Source organism: Dermochelys coriacea, chromosome 17 (genome assembly GCF_009764565.3).
Source record: "Dermochelys coriacea isolate rDerCor1 chromosome 17, rDerCor1.pri.v4, whole genome shotgun sequence".
Classification (NCBI taxonomy): Eukaryota; Metazoa; Chordata; order Testudines; family Dermochelyidae; genus Dermochelys; species Dermochelys coriacea.
The window spans coordinates 4,016,427-4,029,843 of NC_050084.1; the positions used below are offsets into that span (position 1 = coordinate 4,016,427).

Below are 13,417 nucleotides of genomic sequence, written 5' to 3' on the forward strand. Positions count from 1 at the left end.
GGGACTAGCCCCCAGCTTCTGGAGACCCCCTCATTTTTGTTGTGCTTCATGTAGCTGCTGGCAGGGTGGAATCCAACACCTACTGCAAGAGAAAAAGAAACACTAAAAAAGAATCCAACACCTACTGCAAGAGAAAAAGAAACACTAAAAAACCCAGGTGGTGTGTGTCCTGCCTGGAATTACAAAAGAAGCCCCCACCAACTGAATAGGTAACAGGCTACAAGGATGCTAGAGAGAAGTCTGAACAGGAGACCAAGGCTGTGTTCCTCCTGCTCTGTATCCCTGCCAAAGAGTGCAGAATAAAAGGTGTGTGCCTTGTGCATTCCAGCTGCCTCATCCTCTGGGTCAGTAAGGACAACCAGGTTTGCTAAAGGGTACAAGGCATCCATTATAAAAGTCTATTTTGTTTATTTTACAATAACTTCCTCATTGTACGTTGGAATGCTCAATAAATATGCTGTTCAAAAGCCTTTTTGGCACTGTTCGCTGTACCATCCACTGACTGTTACAGATTGATTTCACTCCCGGATGATGGCGCAGCTTGTGAGCAGAGGAAGGCTTGAGTGTTCGATGTTGCTAGAGTGTTATCAGTGCATTCTTATGGCTTATCTTCAGAGTTTTTTAAAATGCATTCAGAGTTTGAGGAAAGTTAAGATAGCAGTTATAATGACTGTCATGAATTTAATATGTGAAAGTATAGAGCATAGGTAGCAGAAAGTGGAGTAACCAAAGTCTGTGTGAGTAGGTTGATTTTCATGCACTCCCACCTCACATGATCTAGGCATGCATTAGCAAATGCCTTAAGGATTAGTTGCGTAAGGCCTCTTTGTGCCCAAGTATTTGATACACTGGTTGAATAATCAAATTTTTCTGTCTATTTGACAATAGGATGAGAACTTTACTGGATTGATCAAATATAAATATCTTTTTTAAATGGTAGGCATTTCCACTTTCCAAATACTTGTTGGGTAGGAAATGCATTTTACACCAAACTTGTAGGGGTACTTCAGAATCCCACCCTCTCTTCTTCCCCCCGGGCCCCATTGCATTTTGGTAATTGTATATCAGATGCCAACATGTAGAATATTGTGTAAACTCTGATGCTTTTTCTTTAGGCCGATCGTGTCTGAATTATCAGGCTCAAGAGACCAAATCAAGCCTTTCAAAGACCCTTGAGCAAGTCCTGCGGGACAGTGTTGCCCTCCCTTATTTTATCCAGTTTATGGCACTGCGTAGAATGGAACATTTGGTTAAATTCTGGTTAGAGGCTGAAAGCTTTCACTCCACAACATGGTCCCGCATAAGAGCACACAGCCTGAACACAGTTAAACAGAGTTCATTGGCAGAGCCAGTGTTTCCCTCAGTAAAACAGCATGAAACCACAGTATCTTCTCCAACTGGATTGCTTGACGAGAGGTTGGAGGATTCCAGCACAGTCCATCTGCTCATGACCAAGACAGTACCAACAAACCTGAATGATAGAATTGGCAACGTTCAGAACCACTTGCTGTCAAGCCACGATAGCAATAATGTCAGGGTACTTCATCTTGGGAAGTCTGAGGCAAGGACCCATTCTGTTCCAGCTGAACAGCAAGACTCTTCCAAGCTTACAGTATCAAACAGAAACAGCCCCTCTTCTGCACTAAAGGACTTGTCAGGAAAACTAATGAAAAGTAAGTGCATCAGTGGTTCTCTTGCATGCCCGGTTCCTCTGCCTCTTGCCTGCTAGTGGAGGAACATGGGAGGGTAAATAAAAACCTTTTTAAAAATACATTTTACTCCTAATGTATGGGTGCACCTGACTAACATGTGTCTAACTTTTTTTCAAAGAAAATGACTAATTTATTGCTAGTATAATAGCTCAGCATTATGGTGCTACAAAATCCTTAATCAAATTTTAGGATTCTCAAGTAAACCCATTAAATCAGATTTTTTACAGTGTAGGTGGATTTTCCTGCAGAAGCAATCCTATTCCCAAGGAAAGGCATAAATGGAGAGATGAACAATCATCACGTTAAGAGGACTAATTGTGCTAGATTCATGTCTGATTCTGACAATAGTTACCTCAAGAAGCTTCCCTTATCCTGAAATCCTAGGAAAACTCTTACGAACTTGCAGTTGCTCTAGGTCTTATCAATTTCCATGTTAAAGACTACATGTTAACTATTGATAGTTTAAATGACACACAACCCTAAAGAGAAACAAAAGATGTGGGCTTATTACAATTGTGATAGTTTTAATGTGTTAATTCTGGTCACATAGGAGGCATCCAGTTTGGGAGTCTCCCCTCAGTGTGCTCACATTTCTCTCATTAATACCAATTGACACTGTGAAGTGGAACACTTAAAAGGTTATGGGCAAAATCATTCCTGGGCCTGCTGAATGTTCAGGGATGTGTACTGCCATCAGACCACTGAAGTCGATGAGATTAGACGGATGTACCAAAATAAATATTCTACTTCATTGAGAAAAGAAAATGTTGTGGGTTGGAAAGGTGGATGGGCAGGGGTTGGGGGACAAAGCTAAAGAATCACTTTGACGAACAAAGCAACCACGAAAACCACCTCTTGTTTTATTAACTGAGTCACTAAAGGAACTCTCCGCATTGATACCCTAACAAACAGACCTGCTTAGACCACAGAGCCATGATGGAGCTCTAACCTTAGATTTATCCCATGTAACTTTCTTTAAAATAAATAAGTCCGGCTCATACTGCTGCTGAGAATGATGCCCTAGCTCAGTTTGTTTTTACGTTTACATTTTTATATATATATATATATATATATATATATATATATATATATATATATATAAATACAAATACATTCTCAGTAGCAGCAGAGGTTAAAAAAAAAGGAGGCATTGAATTCTGAAAGCAGGAACTGTCAAGATTCTGTGTAGGCCAGTGTTTAGGCTGAACTCCTTTGTATCATCTTTTGAAAGATTTGTGTTAAATATTATGCTGTCAAACAGACATCAAAACCATTACATACTCTGGCATTGTACCTGTACCTACATGAGTAATCTTGTGAAATCAAGTCAATCTCTGTAATGGCTTTTCTATTTTAAAAAATTGTCGCAAAACTTGAATGACAATGCGGGAAGGAGGATGATAGTTGCCTCTGCCTGGAGGCTGTCTATATTGTATCTTGTAAAATAACATATAGTTACAAATCCTCTCAAGAATGTGTACGGAAAATGTTTTTGCTCTCAGATTTATTTGATCAAGCGTCTCATAATTGATTTGTTCTAATTTGGGGCTCAATCCTTCACACACTTACTGCTGCGAGTAGTACTTATTACCATGAGCAGGAGCACAGACAGTAATTTGATTTATTTATGGTAGTATGTTAATAAGTGGCATGTCCTGTAAGCCCCTTTTGTGTTTCTCCTCACCCTGCACCTGCCCAATTATGTGTGTGTGTCTAAACAACAACAAAAATGAAACATCCCTTTCACAACACATTGTCTGCTTGAGTATTGCATCCTTTTCCTCTGACCTTCGTCTATCTTGTGTATTTTGATTGTAAGCTCTTTAGGGCTGGGACCAGTTCTCATGTACAGCATCTAGCACAGTGAAACTCCAATTCAATTTGGGGCCTCGAGTTGCTATTACAATTTTTTAAAAAAGGGTGTGGGGGGAGTGTTTGCAGGAACTGTTTTTTGGTTTTTTTGTTTGTTTGTTTTTAAGCAATCTAAAGGGTTTGGGGCATAGATGCGTGACATTGTCATTGACTTGGCTACAGAGTTCATTCAAATTTTGGGGGGTTCTTGACATTTTTGCTAAATGGAAACTAAAATTAGCTAATGGCAATTTTATTTTTATTCAAATTGAAAGAAAAAGATGTTTAATTCTGTTGCTGATTGGATGCTCTTGTGTATAAGAGGAGAGGAACCGTTTCTAGTTGTAATGTAAGCCCTCTGCATAGTATCGACTCAGAACAGTAATCATAAAATGATCATTCTTTCCTTATTCATCTGTATTAACAATTTCCAGTTACCAAAGACAAGCTTGTCAAAAGAGCATAAATTAAGTTTTGTATGTTTACTGAACTCATTTGATTTGAAGAAACTGAACTTATAACTGAATTTCCACAAGTAAAGTGAAACCCATTAAGGGTTTGTCATAAACAAATTAGTTTTCCAACAGTGTGTCTTAATGAAATATAATATAACTAAATGGAATTTTATACTAAGAAGTGACATTTAGGTTGTGTAGCGTTCAGATAGTTTCTAGTTTCCATCTATTACATTTAGGGACTTGATTACTTGAAAGTGGAGGTAAGAGAAACAACCTTTTAAGCAAGAAGAAAAGGAGTACTTGTGGCACCTTAGAGACTAACAAATTTATTTGAGCACAAGCTTTTGTGAGCTACAGCTCACTTCATCGGATGCATTCAGTGGTTTTTCCACTGAATGCCTCCGATGAAGTGAGCTGTAGCTCACAAAAGCTTTGTGCTCAAATAAATTTGTTAGTCTCTAAGGTGCCACAAGTACTCCTTTTTCTTTTTGCGAATACAGACTAACACGGCTGCTACTCTGAAACCTTTAACAAGCTTTGTGTTTGAGGCTAAAAGCAAATGCAGTTCATGTGTTAATAATGCCAGGCTTAAGATAGATGTCTCTGATGTTGCACAGCCTGGTAGTGCAACTTATTTTTTCATTGACTAATTCTTTCAGGGGGGGTTGTACTTATAACATATTTTCTGTGTTTAAGGATGGTGTCTGTCAGAAGGAGTTAGGACAACAACATGGATGATAACAGAAAATAGGTGCATGGGACCTTGTAGTACTTCTGATACCTCAGTTTAAAAAATACCAGAATTCCACTGTAACGTGGCAGCTTTCTGATCAACTATGAAGAGGGCCAGAGTTTGGGAGCTTTCTTAGGATTCTTGCTTTACTGAGGTATGGGTGGGCCTGGGAGATAATATATTCCACCCATGTGGTGGACGTGAGGGATTGCAGAGCTGCACCCCTCTTATTCAGTCCTGTTGGCTGGAGCATGGTGTTCTTTCAGTAGCCTGGGGTGTGCTGTAACCTGCCTAAAGACAGGGCTGTCATGATAGGAATTGCTGTCCGGAGAATAGAATAGGAAGTTAAAAGGCTGGAGGAAAGGAGAGCCATTTCTGAGTAGATGCTTCCTGTTCCTAAGTGGAAATGCATATCATTTATTCATCTTACAGATATACATCAATGGATCTTAAGTTCAACTTGTGTTTTCTTCTTTTAGGTATAGAGCGGGATGCAGTTATTACTTTTACCAAATATATTTCTCCAGATGCTGCTAAACCAATACCTATTACAGAGGCAATGAGGAATGATATAGTGGGTAAGAACATGCTGTATTTAATAAAATTGACTTGACCCATTGCATCTCTCAAAAGCAATAGCATTGGTGTGCAACAGAATGGATTCCTTTTTCTCAAAACAACAGAATTGTGTTTTCACTTTTTGAGTTTATAACATTAGCAGTAAATAGATTGTAAAATATACACCTAATTACTTCAGAAATCCCCAACTATTTATTAAATTTTTCTATGGTGCTTATTTCTGTAGCATCTGAGCACCTCACATACATTAAGGCAGTGGTTCTCAACCAGGAGTATGTGTACCCTTGGGGGTTACGCAGAGGTCTTCCCGGGGGTACATCAACTCATCTAGATATTTGCCTAGTTTTACAACAGGCTACATAAAAAGCCTAGCAAAGTCAGTAAAAACTAAAATTTCATACAGACAATGACTTGTTTATACTGCTCTATAGACTATACACAGAAATGTAAGTATAATATTTATATTCCAATTGATTTATTTTATAATTATATGGTAAAAATAAGAAAGTAAGCAATTTTTCAGTAATAGTGTGCTGTGACACTTTTGTATATTTGTATTGTGTGCTGTGGCACTTATTTTGTAAACAAGTAGTTTTTAAGTGAGGTGAAACTTGGGTGTATGCAAGACAAATCAGACTCCTGAAAAGGGTACAGTAGTCTGGAAAGGCTAAGAGCCACTGCATTAAGTGATTTATCTTCTCTCTAGTATGAAAGTTTTTTAATCCACATTATTCAGATGGGAATCATAGAATATCAGGGTTGGAAGGGACCTCAGGAGGTCATCTAGTCCAACCGCCTGCTCAAAGCAGGACCAATCCCCAATTTCTGCACCAGATCCCTAAATGGCCCCCTCAAGGATTGAACTCGCAACCCTGGGTTTAGCAGGCCAATGCTCAAACATCCCTTCCCCCTGAAGCACAGAGGAGAAACTGAAGTACAGAGGAGAAAATGACCTTGCTTATGTTAATACAGGCATGTTTGGCATAGTCAGGAATAGAACCCAGATCTCCTGAGTCCCAGTTCAATATCTTATCCATGAGAATATCCTTCTCATTTTATAGACAACATTTGAAATAAAACTTTTAAAAAGTTATTTGAACAGTCAGAACTTGTTAATCCCAGTTGGCTTGAACTGTTGATTTTTTTTCATTCGACTTATCACCAATGATTTCTTTTAGCTAAATAAACCCAACTCCCCATTAAAATTTGTCTGGTCTCTTTTACAGCAAAGATTTGTGGGGAGGATGGACAGGTGGATCCTAACTGTTTCGTTACTGCACAGTCAATAGTGTTTAATGCAATGGAACAAGAGTAAGTTGATTCCGTAGTTTGGCTTTATCATGTTGTGTGTTCTTTCCTCTTATGCTGTTTTTCAAAAACAGTTTCATAGATCTAAGGATAAACATATTTATATAGTTAAGTGAATAATAATTGTGCTAAGTCACTCTGTGCCACCTCTTATACTTGGAACAGTCTGTCTTCATGCTCCAAAGCCCCTCCTTCTACTCCAAATCTGTTATCATTATTGCTTCCCTGAAGTCATTTATAAATGCTGCTGCTAGATAATTACACCACTTTCAGTTCATACAGACGTACCACACGCTATTGTTTCTTATCTGTTTTGCCTTTATCTGACTAGATTTTTAAGAATCTTGGGGTAGGGACGGTTTTATTTGTAAATACCATGTTTGCTGTTGGCACTTGATAGCTAATGATATTTAATATTGCTTTGTCCATGTGCAGGCACTTTAGTGAATTTTTGCGAAGTCACCATTTCTGTAAATATCAGATTGAGGTGCTGACCAGTGGGACTGTTTACCTGGCTGATATACTCTTCTGTGAATCAGCACTGTTCTATTTTTCTGAAGTAAGTTTCTCTCCCACCCTCTCAGTGTACTGTAATAAAACCATGTATGCCATAACAGCTTTATTTTAGGAGCCCTTTATATAACTTGAAAATATTAAATATACCTAGTGCTAGGAACAAATGCATTAAACTATTTTTTCCTGTTTCTGTAAAATCACTGCAAACATAATTTCTGTGTTATCTTTTAGGCTGAGCTTTCACACCTCGTCTCCTGTTTAGAGCTCCTTCATAGCACTCTTTTTGCTCTGTAACAGGACATTGTTAAGCTCTGGAATAAATTGCCTAGAGAGGTTATGGAAACTCCATCATTGGAGATTTTTAAGAGCAGGTTAGACAAACACCTGTCAGGAATGGTCTACATAATACTCAGTCCTGCCATGAGTGCATGGGACTGGACTAGATGACCTCTTGAGGTCCCTTCCAATCCTATGATTGTAACAGTTCATTTACCTACCCATACAGGGCTGCTAGGAGGTTTAATATCTATAAAGCTTTTTGAGAATCTTGAAAAGCCCTAAAGAAGTACCAGAAATTTTTGTAGCAAAGTGATGGGCACAACAACTTAATCTCTTGCAGAGTAAACTGCTGGCAGGTAGAATTGTTTAATCTTGCCTTGGCTTTTAGCTATTTTATAATCTTGCCAAAAGAAGCATTGACAAGAAGTACTGGGCAAGATTTTGACCTGGGTCATGCTGGTATAAATCCAGAGTAACTCCATTGGCTTCACCAGCATGGCTTCAGACCAGAACATGATGAATGTTTTGAATCTGAAACCTCTTCACAGTAGCAGTGCTCTCTAAGTTTGGGGAATTGGGCTTTTCAGCGGGGCAAACATGTTTTCATGGCCTAAGAGTGTTGCAAATTAAACTGGCCCATATGTCTTGAAATGGCAGATTAAGAAGCCCAAACACCCACACTGTTTCATGTTGCATTAAGATAAAGTCCACACAATGTGAAAATTATTTTTTTGTGTTCCTATGTGTTTTCATACAGTACACGTACATGTAATTATCCAAGCATCATCTGACACTGAAATATTGGCCTTTATTGTTACTGATTTTTTTTATTGTATTTGTGAGTGAAGACAGACTGTTAATCCCTGCTTTGTGTAACAATACATCTGAGCATCCAGAAGACCTATATGGTATCTGCCCAGATAACTCTTGTATTTTGATATATGATTCAAGTTTTTGGGGGGTGTATTTGAAAAGGGACCAGGCCTGCCTATGTTTCCCTTCCACTTCTTAGCTAAAATCTGTTTTCTTTTAAAGAATATGTTTCATATTTCTTAATTTCCCTTATAGTACATGGAAAAGGAAGATGCAGTTAATATATTACAGTTCTGGTTGGCAGCAGATAACTTCCAGTCTCAGCTAGCTGCCAAAAAGGGCCAGTATGATGGGCAGGAGGCACAGAATGATGCCATGATTTTATATGATAGGTAAGTTGTTCTAACAATTATTTGCCTCCACAGTTCCAGTTTGAAAAATCTAGTACTTACATATGTGGCATTGAACACAGCGATATTCTCTTGTTCAGTAAACATCTTACATTCTTGGCTTTCTGTGTGCTTGGTATATGGGACTGAGGGGCACATGCTGAAGAGCATGTTTGTTAAATAAATGGGTGGAAAATTGCCTTTTTTAAGTTCCTTGTGTACAAAGAAGTCTAAAAACTTTGAAAGTAATCTTGCATGCTCTTACATGAGAAATATTGAATGTTGTCTAGCCTATTTATGTTGGAGGACTCTATGGGTGGCTGGAGAACTAATGGCCTTATGTCATCATAAGACCTGGGCAGTTGGGAGGGGAAGGATTTGTTTGTCACTGTTTACAACTCTGGGTTTTGAGTTTAATAGGTTTTAATTCAAACTTCTGATGTATAATTGAGAGTGAAACTCGCTCTTCAATATTCAGACACCCTCATGCCTTCAACAGAAGGCTGAGAAAGCTTCCCACTTTAATTCTCTAGTTTTCCTAGGAGTCCTCCAGGAAAAACAGGTTAGAAAACACTTGTTTCTGATATTTAAGAAGTTGTTCATTTTTTGTTTTTTTTAATTACCACTTTTTTGGAAAAAAATCTTGCAGACTTCCCTTTAGCTGTCATAAAGAAACAAGAAAGGGCACCAATAATGTAACTGCCACCTGAACCCTTGCAGGTTGACTTTAATCATGTTCAAACAATAATGATTTCCTAAACTGCTTCTCAGAAAGCTTGTACTAAAGCTGAAGTTTGAGTACCCAGGGCCACAAGTTGTGTTGAATTCATTTATTGCTGTGTTAGGAACTGGTGTCAGTGAGAGAGGGAACAATCCCTGACCTATTTCAAACTAACCAGTTCTTCTCAATTCCCTAAAATCAGTTGCTTAATAGTGCAGTTAAAAGATATGAACTTGCTTTGGGTTCTTAGTGCTTGCCGCCTCCTTGCTTTACAACATAGTATTGTGTGTGTAACACTGCCCATAAGCAGTCACATAATGTACTTTATTCCATTTACTCTTCTCTCATTTAAGGAGGTATTTATGAAACATGTTTTTCCTCAGTTCAGGGATTTTTTCCTAACCTTTTGGATATCATTTGTACATTCGTTTTGAGGCTAGTGGCCACCTAATGACCACCTAGTGATAAAGTTATTTTACCCACCTGTGAACATTTTGAAACTTGTCTTATGTATGTTTTTCTTCCACTATCATATGCTGCAGGTACTTCTCCCTTCAAGCCACACATCCTCTTGGATTTGATGACTTTGTGCGATTAGAAATTGAATCCAATATCTGCAGAGAAGGAGGTCCACTCCCTAACTGTTTTACTACTCCATTACGGCAGGCCTGGACCACCATGGAGAAGGTGAGCGAGAGCTTTTTGAAAACATTCTTGGAAACTAGTAGAGAGAAAAGATGATCAATAATAAAATTAGAGATGGGGGGAAAAAATTCTATCAGTTCTTAATCTTTCACCCTCTTGCTGCCTAGGTAATGTAGAATTGTTCCCTATTATATATTTTCCAGTGTGCTTTGTTCAGTCTGTTTTTAAATCTTCCAAGCAAAGAGATTTCTGTTAATTTTTTTTGTGAAGTGGAGACTATTCCACAGTCTAATATATCTCAAACTTTCTTCTGAGGTCATCTGCTAACCTCAGCTAATTTTTTGTTTCCTTCCAGAAACCCACTTCCTCCCTCATTACCTCTCTGTCCAGCCCACATCTTTGCAGAAAAAGACTTGTTAAAAATACTGATAGCTGATCATTAGGAGTTGCTTTGCAATTCTCTTGTAACTGCCATATAACAATAGGTCACTAACTGAAGTATCTGAGTCGTGAAGATAGTGGTTGCGTTCTGTAGCTGGTAAAAACTCTTGAACAATGTAGTGAAAACATTTTCAGACTACAAGGATAGGGAGAAACGGAGTAGGAGCAAAAAGCACAAGGCAAGTGCTTAAACCCTTCAGAGATTGAAATGAGAGTTTAAATATTGATACATAGGGCATGTCTATACTAAAAAATAAATGTAGATTAAAGTAGGGTGTGAATTTAAATCACTATACCTGTTCCTGAATAACTCCCTGTATGGACATTCTTGTTCAGCATAGCTCCAAGGGTAGATGAGCCTTTAGTTCCCGCATACGGTCCGATACCCCTTCTCCTGTCCTGTGTGTGCCACTGTAATAGTCATTCATTTTGATTGTATCTTCTACCTTTTTATCAACAAAACCAATTCCTCTGTTTCCTAGGTTTTTTTACCTGGCTTTTTGTCCAGCAACCTTTATTACAAATACTTGAATGATCTCATCCATTCAGTACGAGGAGATGAATTTGCAGGGGGAAATATTGCACTGACTGTACAAGGCCCCAGTAGCTGTCCTGACACTGAGCCTCACACAACTGGCTCTGAAGGCTCTGCGTCCCAGGTAAAAAAAAAAATTTTGTTTTACTTCCATCCTCATAGCAGCTGTGGTCATTCCACAGTGACATCACCAAACGTGAAGAATTACATGTAAAGAAGCTTTCGTTAAGGGAACAGTTTCATGTAATTTAAGTATCACATTTAGCTTTCCTTTTAAATTCTATATTATAGTAGGAAATCTTTATTCCACCTTATCTGTCTTAATTCAATCAATAAAAGTAATTTTACATAGAAAAATACACTGCAATATTTAGCATAGCTCCTATTCCTAACCAAAGTTGCGCCTCTTACTATAATACTGTTCAAATACTGCTGTGAGACGTACAGAAAGTACATCATCTTTGGTTTAATTTCTTCAATAATTATTTTTAAACTAATTAATGTGCAATGAAGACTTCCTATTACAATTTGCATTATTAGACAGTGGTTGTCATTAGACGTGACAGCAATAGTACACAGTGGTATCTGAAATACTGTAGGTCTTCCCTTAAAAAAGCAAAACAGTATCTATGATGTGTTTTATCTGCTGGAAAATGCTGACTTTTTAGTGTTGACAACTGTGAATAAATTGCTGTACAGTTAAAATATAAACAACGCAAGTTATGGCTCTTAGGTTTTATTTACAATAGCATGGTACTTTACAACAATCTAGTTCCTGTAAATTACAGCAAGACATTTAACCTAGGAGCAGAACATTTCTTTTTCAGGATAAAATAGAGACAGCTACTGGCGTAGAGAGAAATAACAGTGAATATCTAGTATTTAGGTTTCTACGAAAGCAGAAAGGACCCACCAGATTCTGTTGTGCTTTATTCACTAGATGTCCAGTCAGTTTAACTGGTTAGAAGTTGAGTCTCTCTGGACTTCTAAAAAAGAACTCTTGTGCCAAACAAATTCTGCTTGTAATTAGCTGAGCTACATGGTGGTGATATCTGAGTTTGGGCTCCTGTTTGTATATGGTGCAGTTAAAGATGACTACATTGTGAATAAAGATCTGTTGCTGAGGCAGGCAGAGAGCTTTTTAAGAAAACACTAAATAAGACTAGTTAGACTCTTCTGTAAACTATTTGGAAGTGAGACTGCAACTGGCTTCCTTTGACACTCAGTTGCTTTCTAACTTTGTTGAAAAATGAGAGATTAGATTACGTTTACTTTTGTTCAGTGACTTGGTGAAAGTACAGTCTTGTTTTATCTCAACTCCAGGTTTTTCTGTGCTTCATTAATGGCTTCTCTGGTTCTTCACCCATTTCTCCCCCCTTAGAATGCAGTTTTCTCAAGCTTGTGCCATGTGTGTTGCACTTATAAGTGGGTCCAGCCTGAGAAGTGGCCAACAGAGCAAAGCACGTCGGGGAACTTTTCTCTTGGCTAATGGCAAACACATTTTTAACCTGGAATTGTCTATCACAAGTGAAAATGAAATTTTAGTTCACATTACATTCAGATATGGAACAGAGGCAGCATATAGCAGTGGGCTCCAAGTTACCAGAGACTTAATTCACTTCAGATATTGAGCTTGGCTTTACGGCAGAACAGTTCCAGAAATCCTACAAAACAATTTCCTCACAGCCTAACCAAAGTAATAGCAATAACATCAACTGCAAGCAGATATTGACATGGTTTGAACATCCTGTCTGATAAACACGGGTGTTGGGGCATAAAGTCACCAGTGTAGCCTGCCAGAGCTGTGCCACTGAATGGACTAAGTACTGTAGAACAAACTGCGAGGAATTTTGCAATATAAATGGCAGAATATGTTAAAAAATAGAACACTGTGTATAATGGTGTAGATAGTTATGCAGCTGAAAGAGAGTATTCTCTATTGTGTGCTTCCACTTTATATATAATAGGGTCTCCCAACGTGCCTCATTAGCCTGCTATGAGGCAGCTACCATTAAAGTTTCCATTTAAATATAGCATGTTAGCGAGTTACTGTATATATGCACTCACTCTCACTCACATGTTTGTGTTTTCCTTAAGATGAAATAAGCAACTAGCCTAGGAAATGCATGATCTGTTCTGTGTATGAGAAAACATACTACATTTCATAGGAACCATGTATTTCCATTGAGGATTAATCACATATTTACCAAGTAGATGGCTGGAATTAGGGGGATTTTTTAATAGCTGCAGCTTTTGAGAGAGCTCCCTGTTTTAAATTCAGAAACAAATATATGCACGCACACACAAATCCACTCAGTCAACCACTCTTTTTAAATAGACATATTTTGACTTGTGTATTACACTTTTTGCTTTTTTATGCTCTGTTCATGTAACTGTACTTTATTATTGTCTGTTTAAAAACTATGTCACTTTGAAA

The 13,417-nt window shown here is 38.0% G+C and overlaps 1 protein-coding gene across 9 annotated transcripts in view; it reads left to right on the plus strand.

Annotated features, from left to right (window-relative positions):
• The window catches only part of LOC119844754 (notchless protein homolog 1), a 65,071-nt gene that overhangs the window by 16,015 nt on the left and 35,639 nt on the right, over positions 1-13,417 (plus strand). For 6 of the 9 annotated variants that reach the window (XR_006276243.1, XM_038376077.2, XM_043499541.1 and 3 more), the window contains 7 exons: positions 1,116-1,673; positions 5,234-5,332; positions 6,560-6,644; positions 7,077-7,200; positions 8,505-8,641; positions 9,902-10,046; positions 10,928-11,104. Coding sequence is in view for 7 of the 9 variants with exons in the window: in XM_038376077.2 (XP_038232005.1) it covers positions 1,116-1,673; positions 5,234-5,332; positions 6,560-6,644; positions 7,077-7,200; positions 8,505-8,641; positions 9,902-10,046; positions 10,928-11,104 (1,325 nt within the window). In the remaining 2 variants the exon portion in view is untranslated. Of the gene's footprint in view, positions 1-1,115; positions 1,674-4,574; positions 4,909-5,233; positions 5,333-6,559; positions 6,645-7,076; positions 7,201-8,504; positions 8,642-9,901; positions 10,047-10,927; positions 11,105-13,417 lie in introns of those variants that run through there. The other 3 variants (XM_043499546.1, XM_043499545.1, XM_038376083.2) reach the window with 3 other exon arrangements.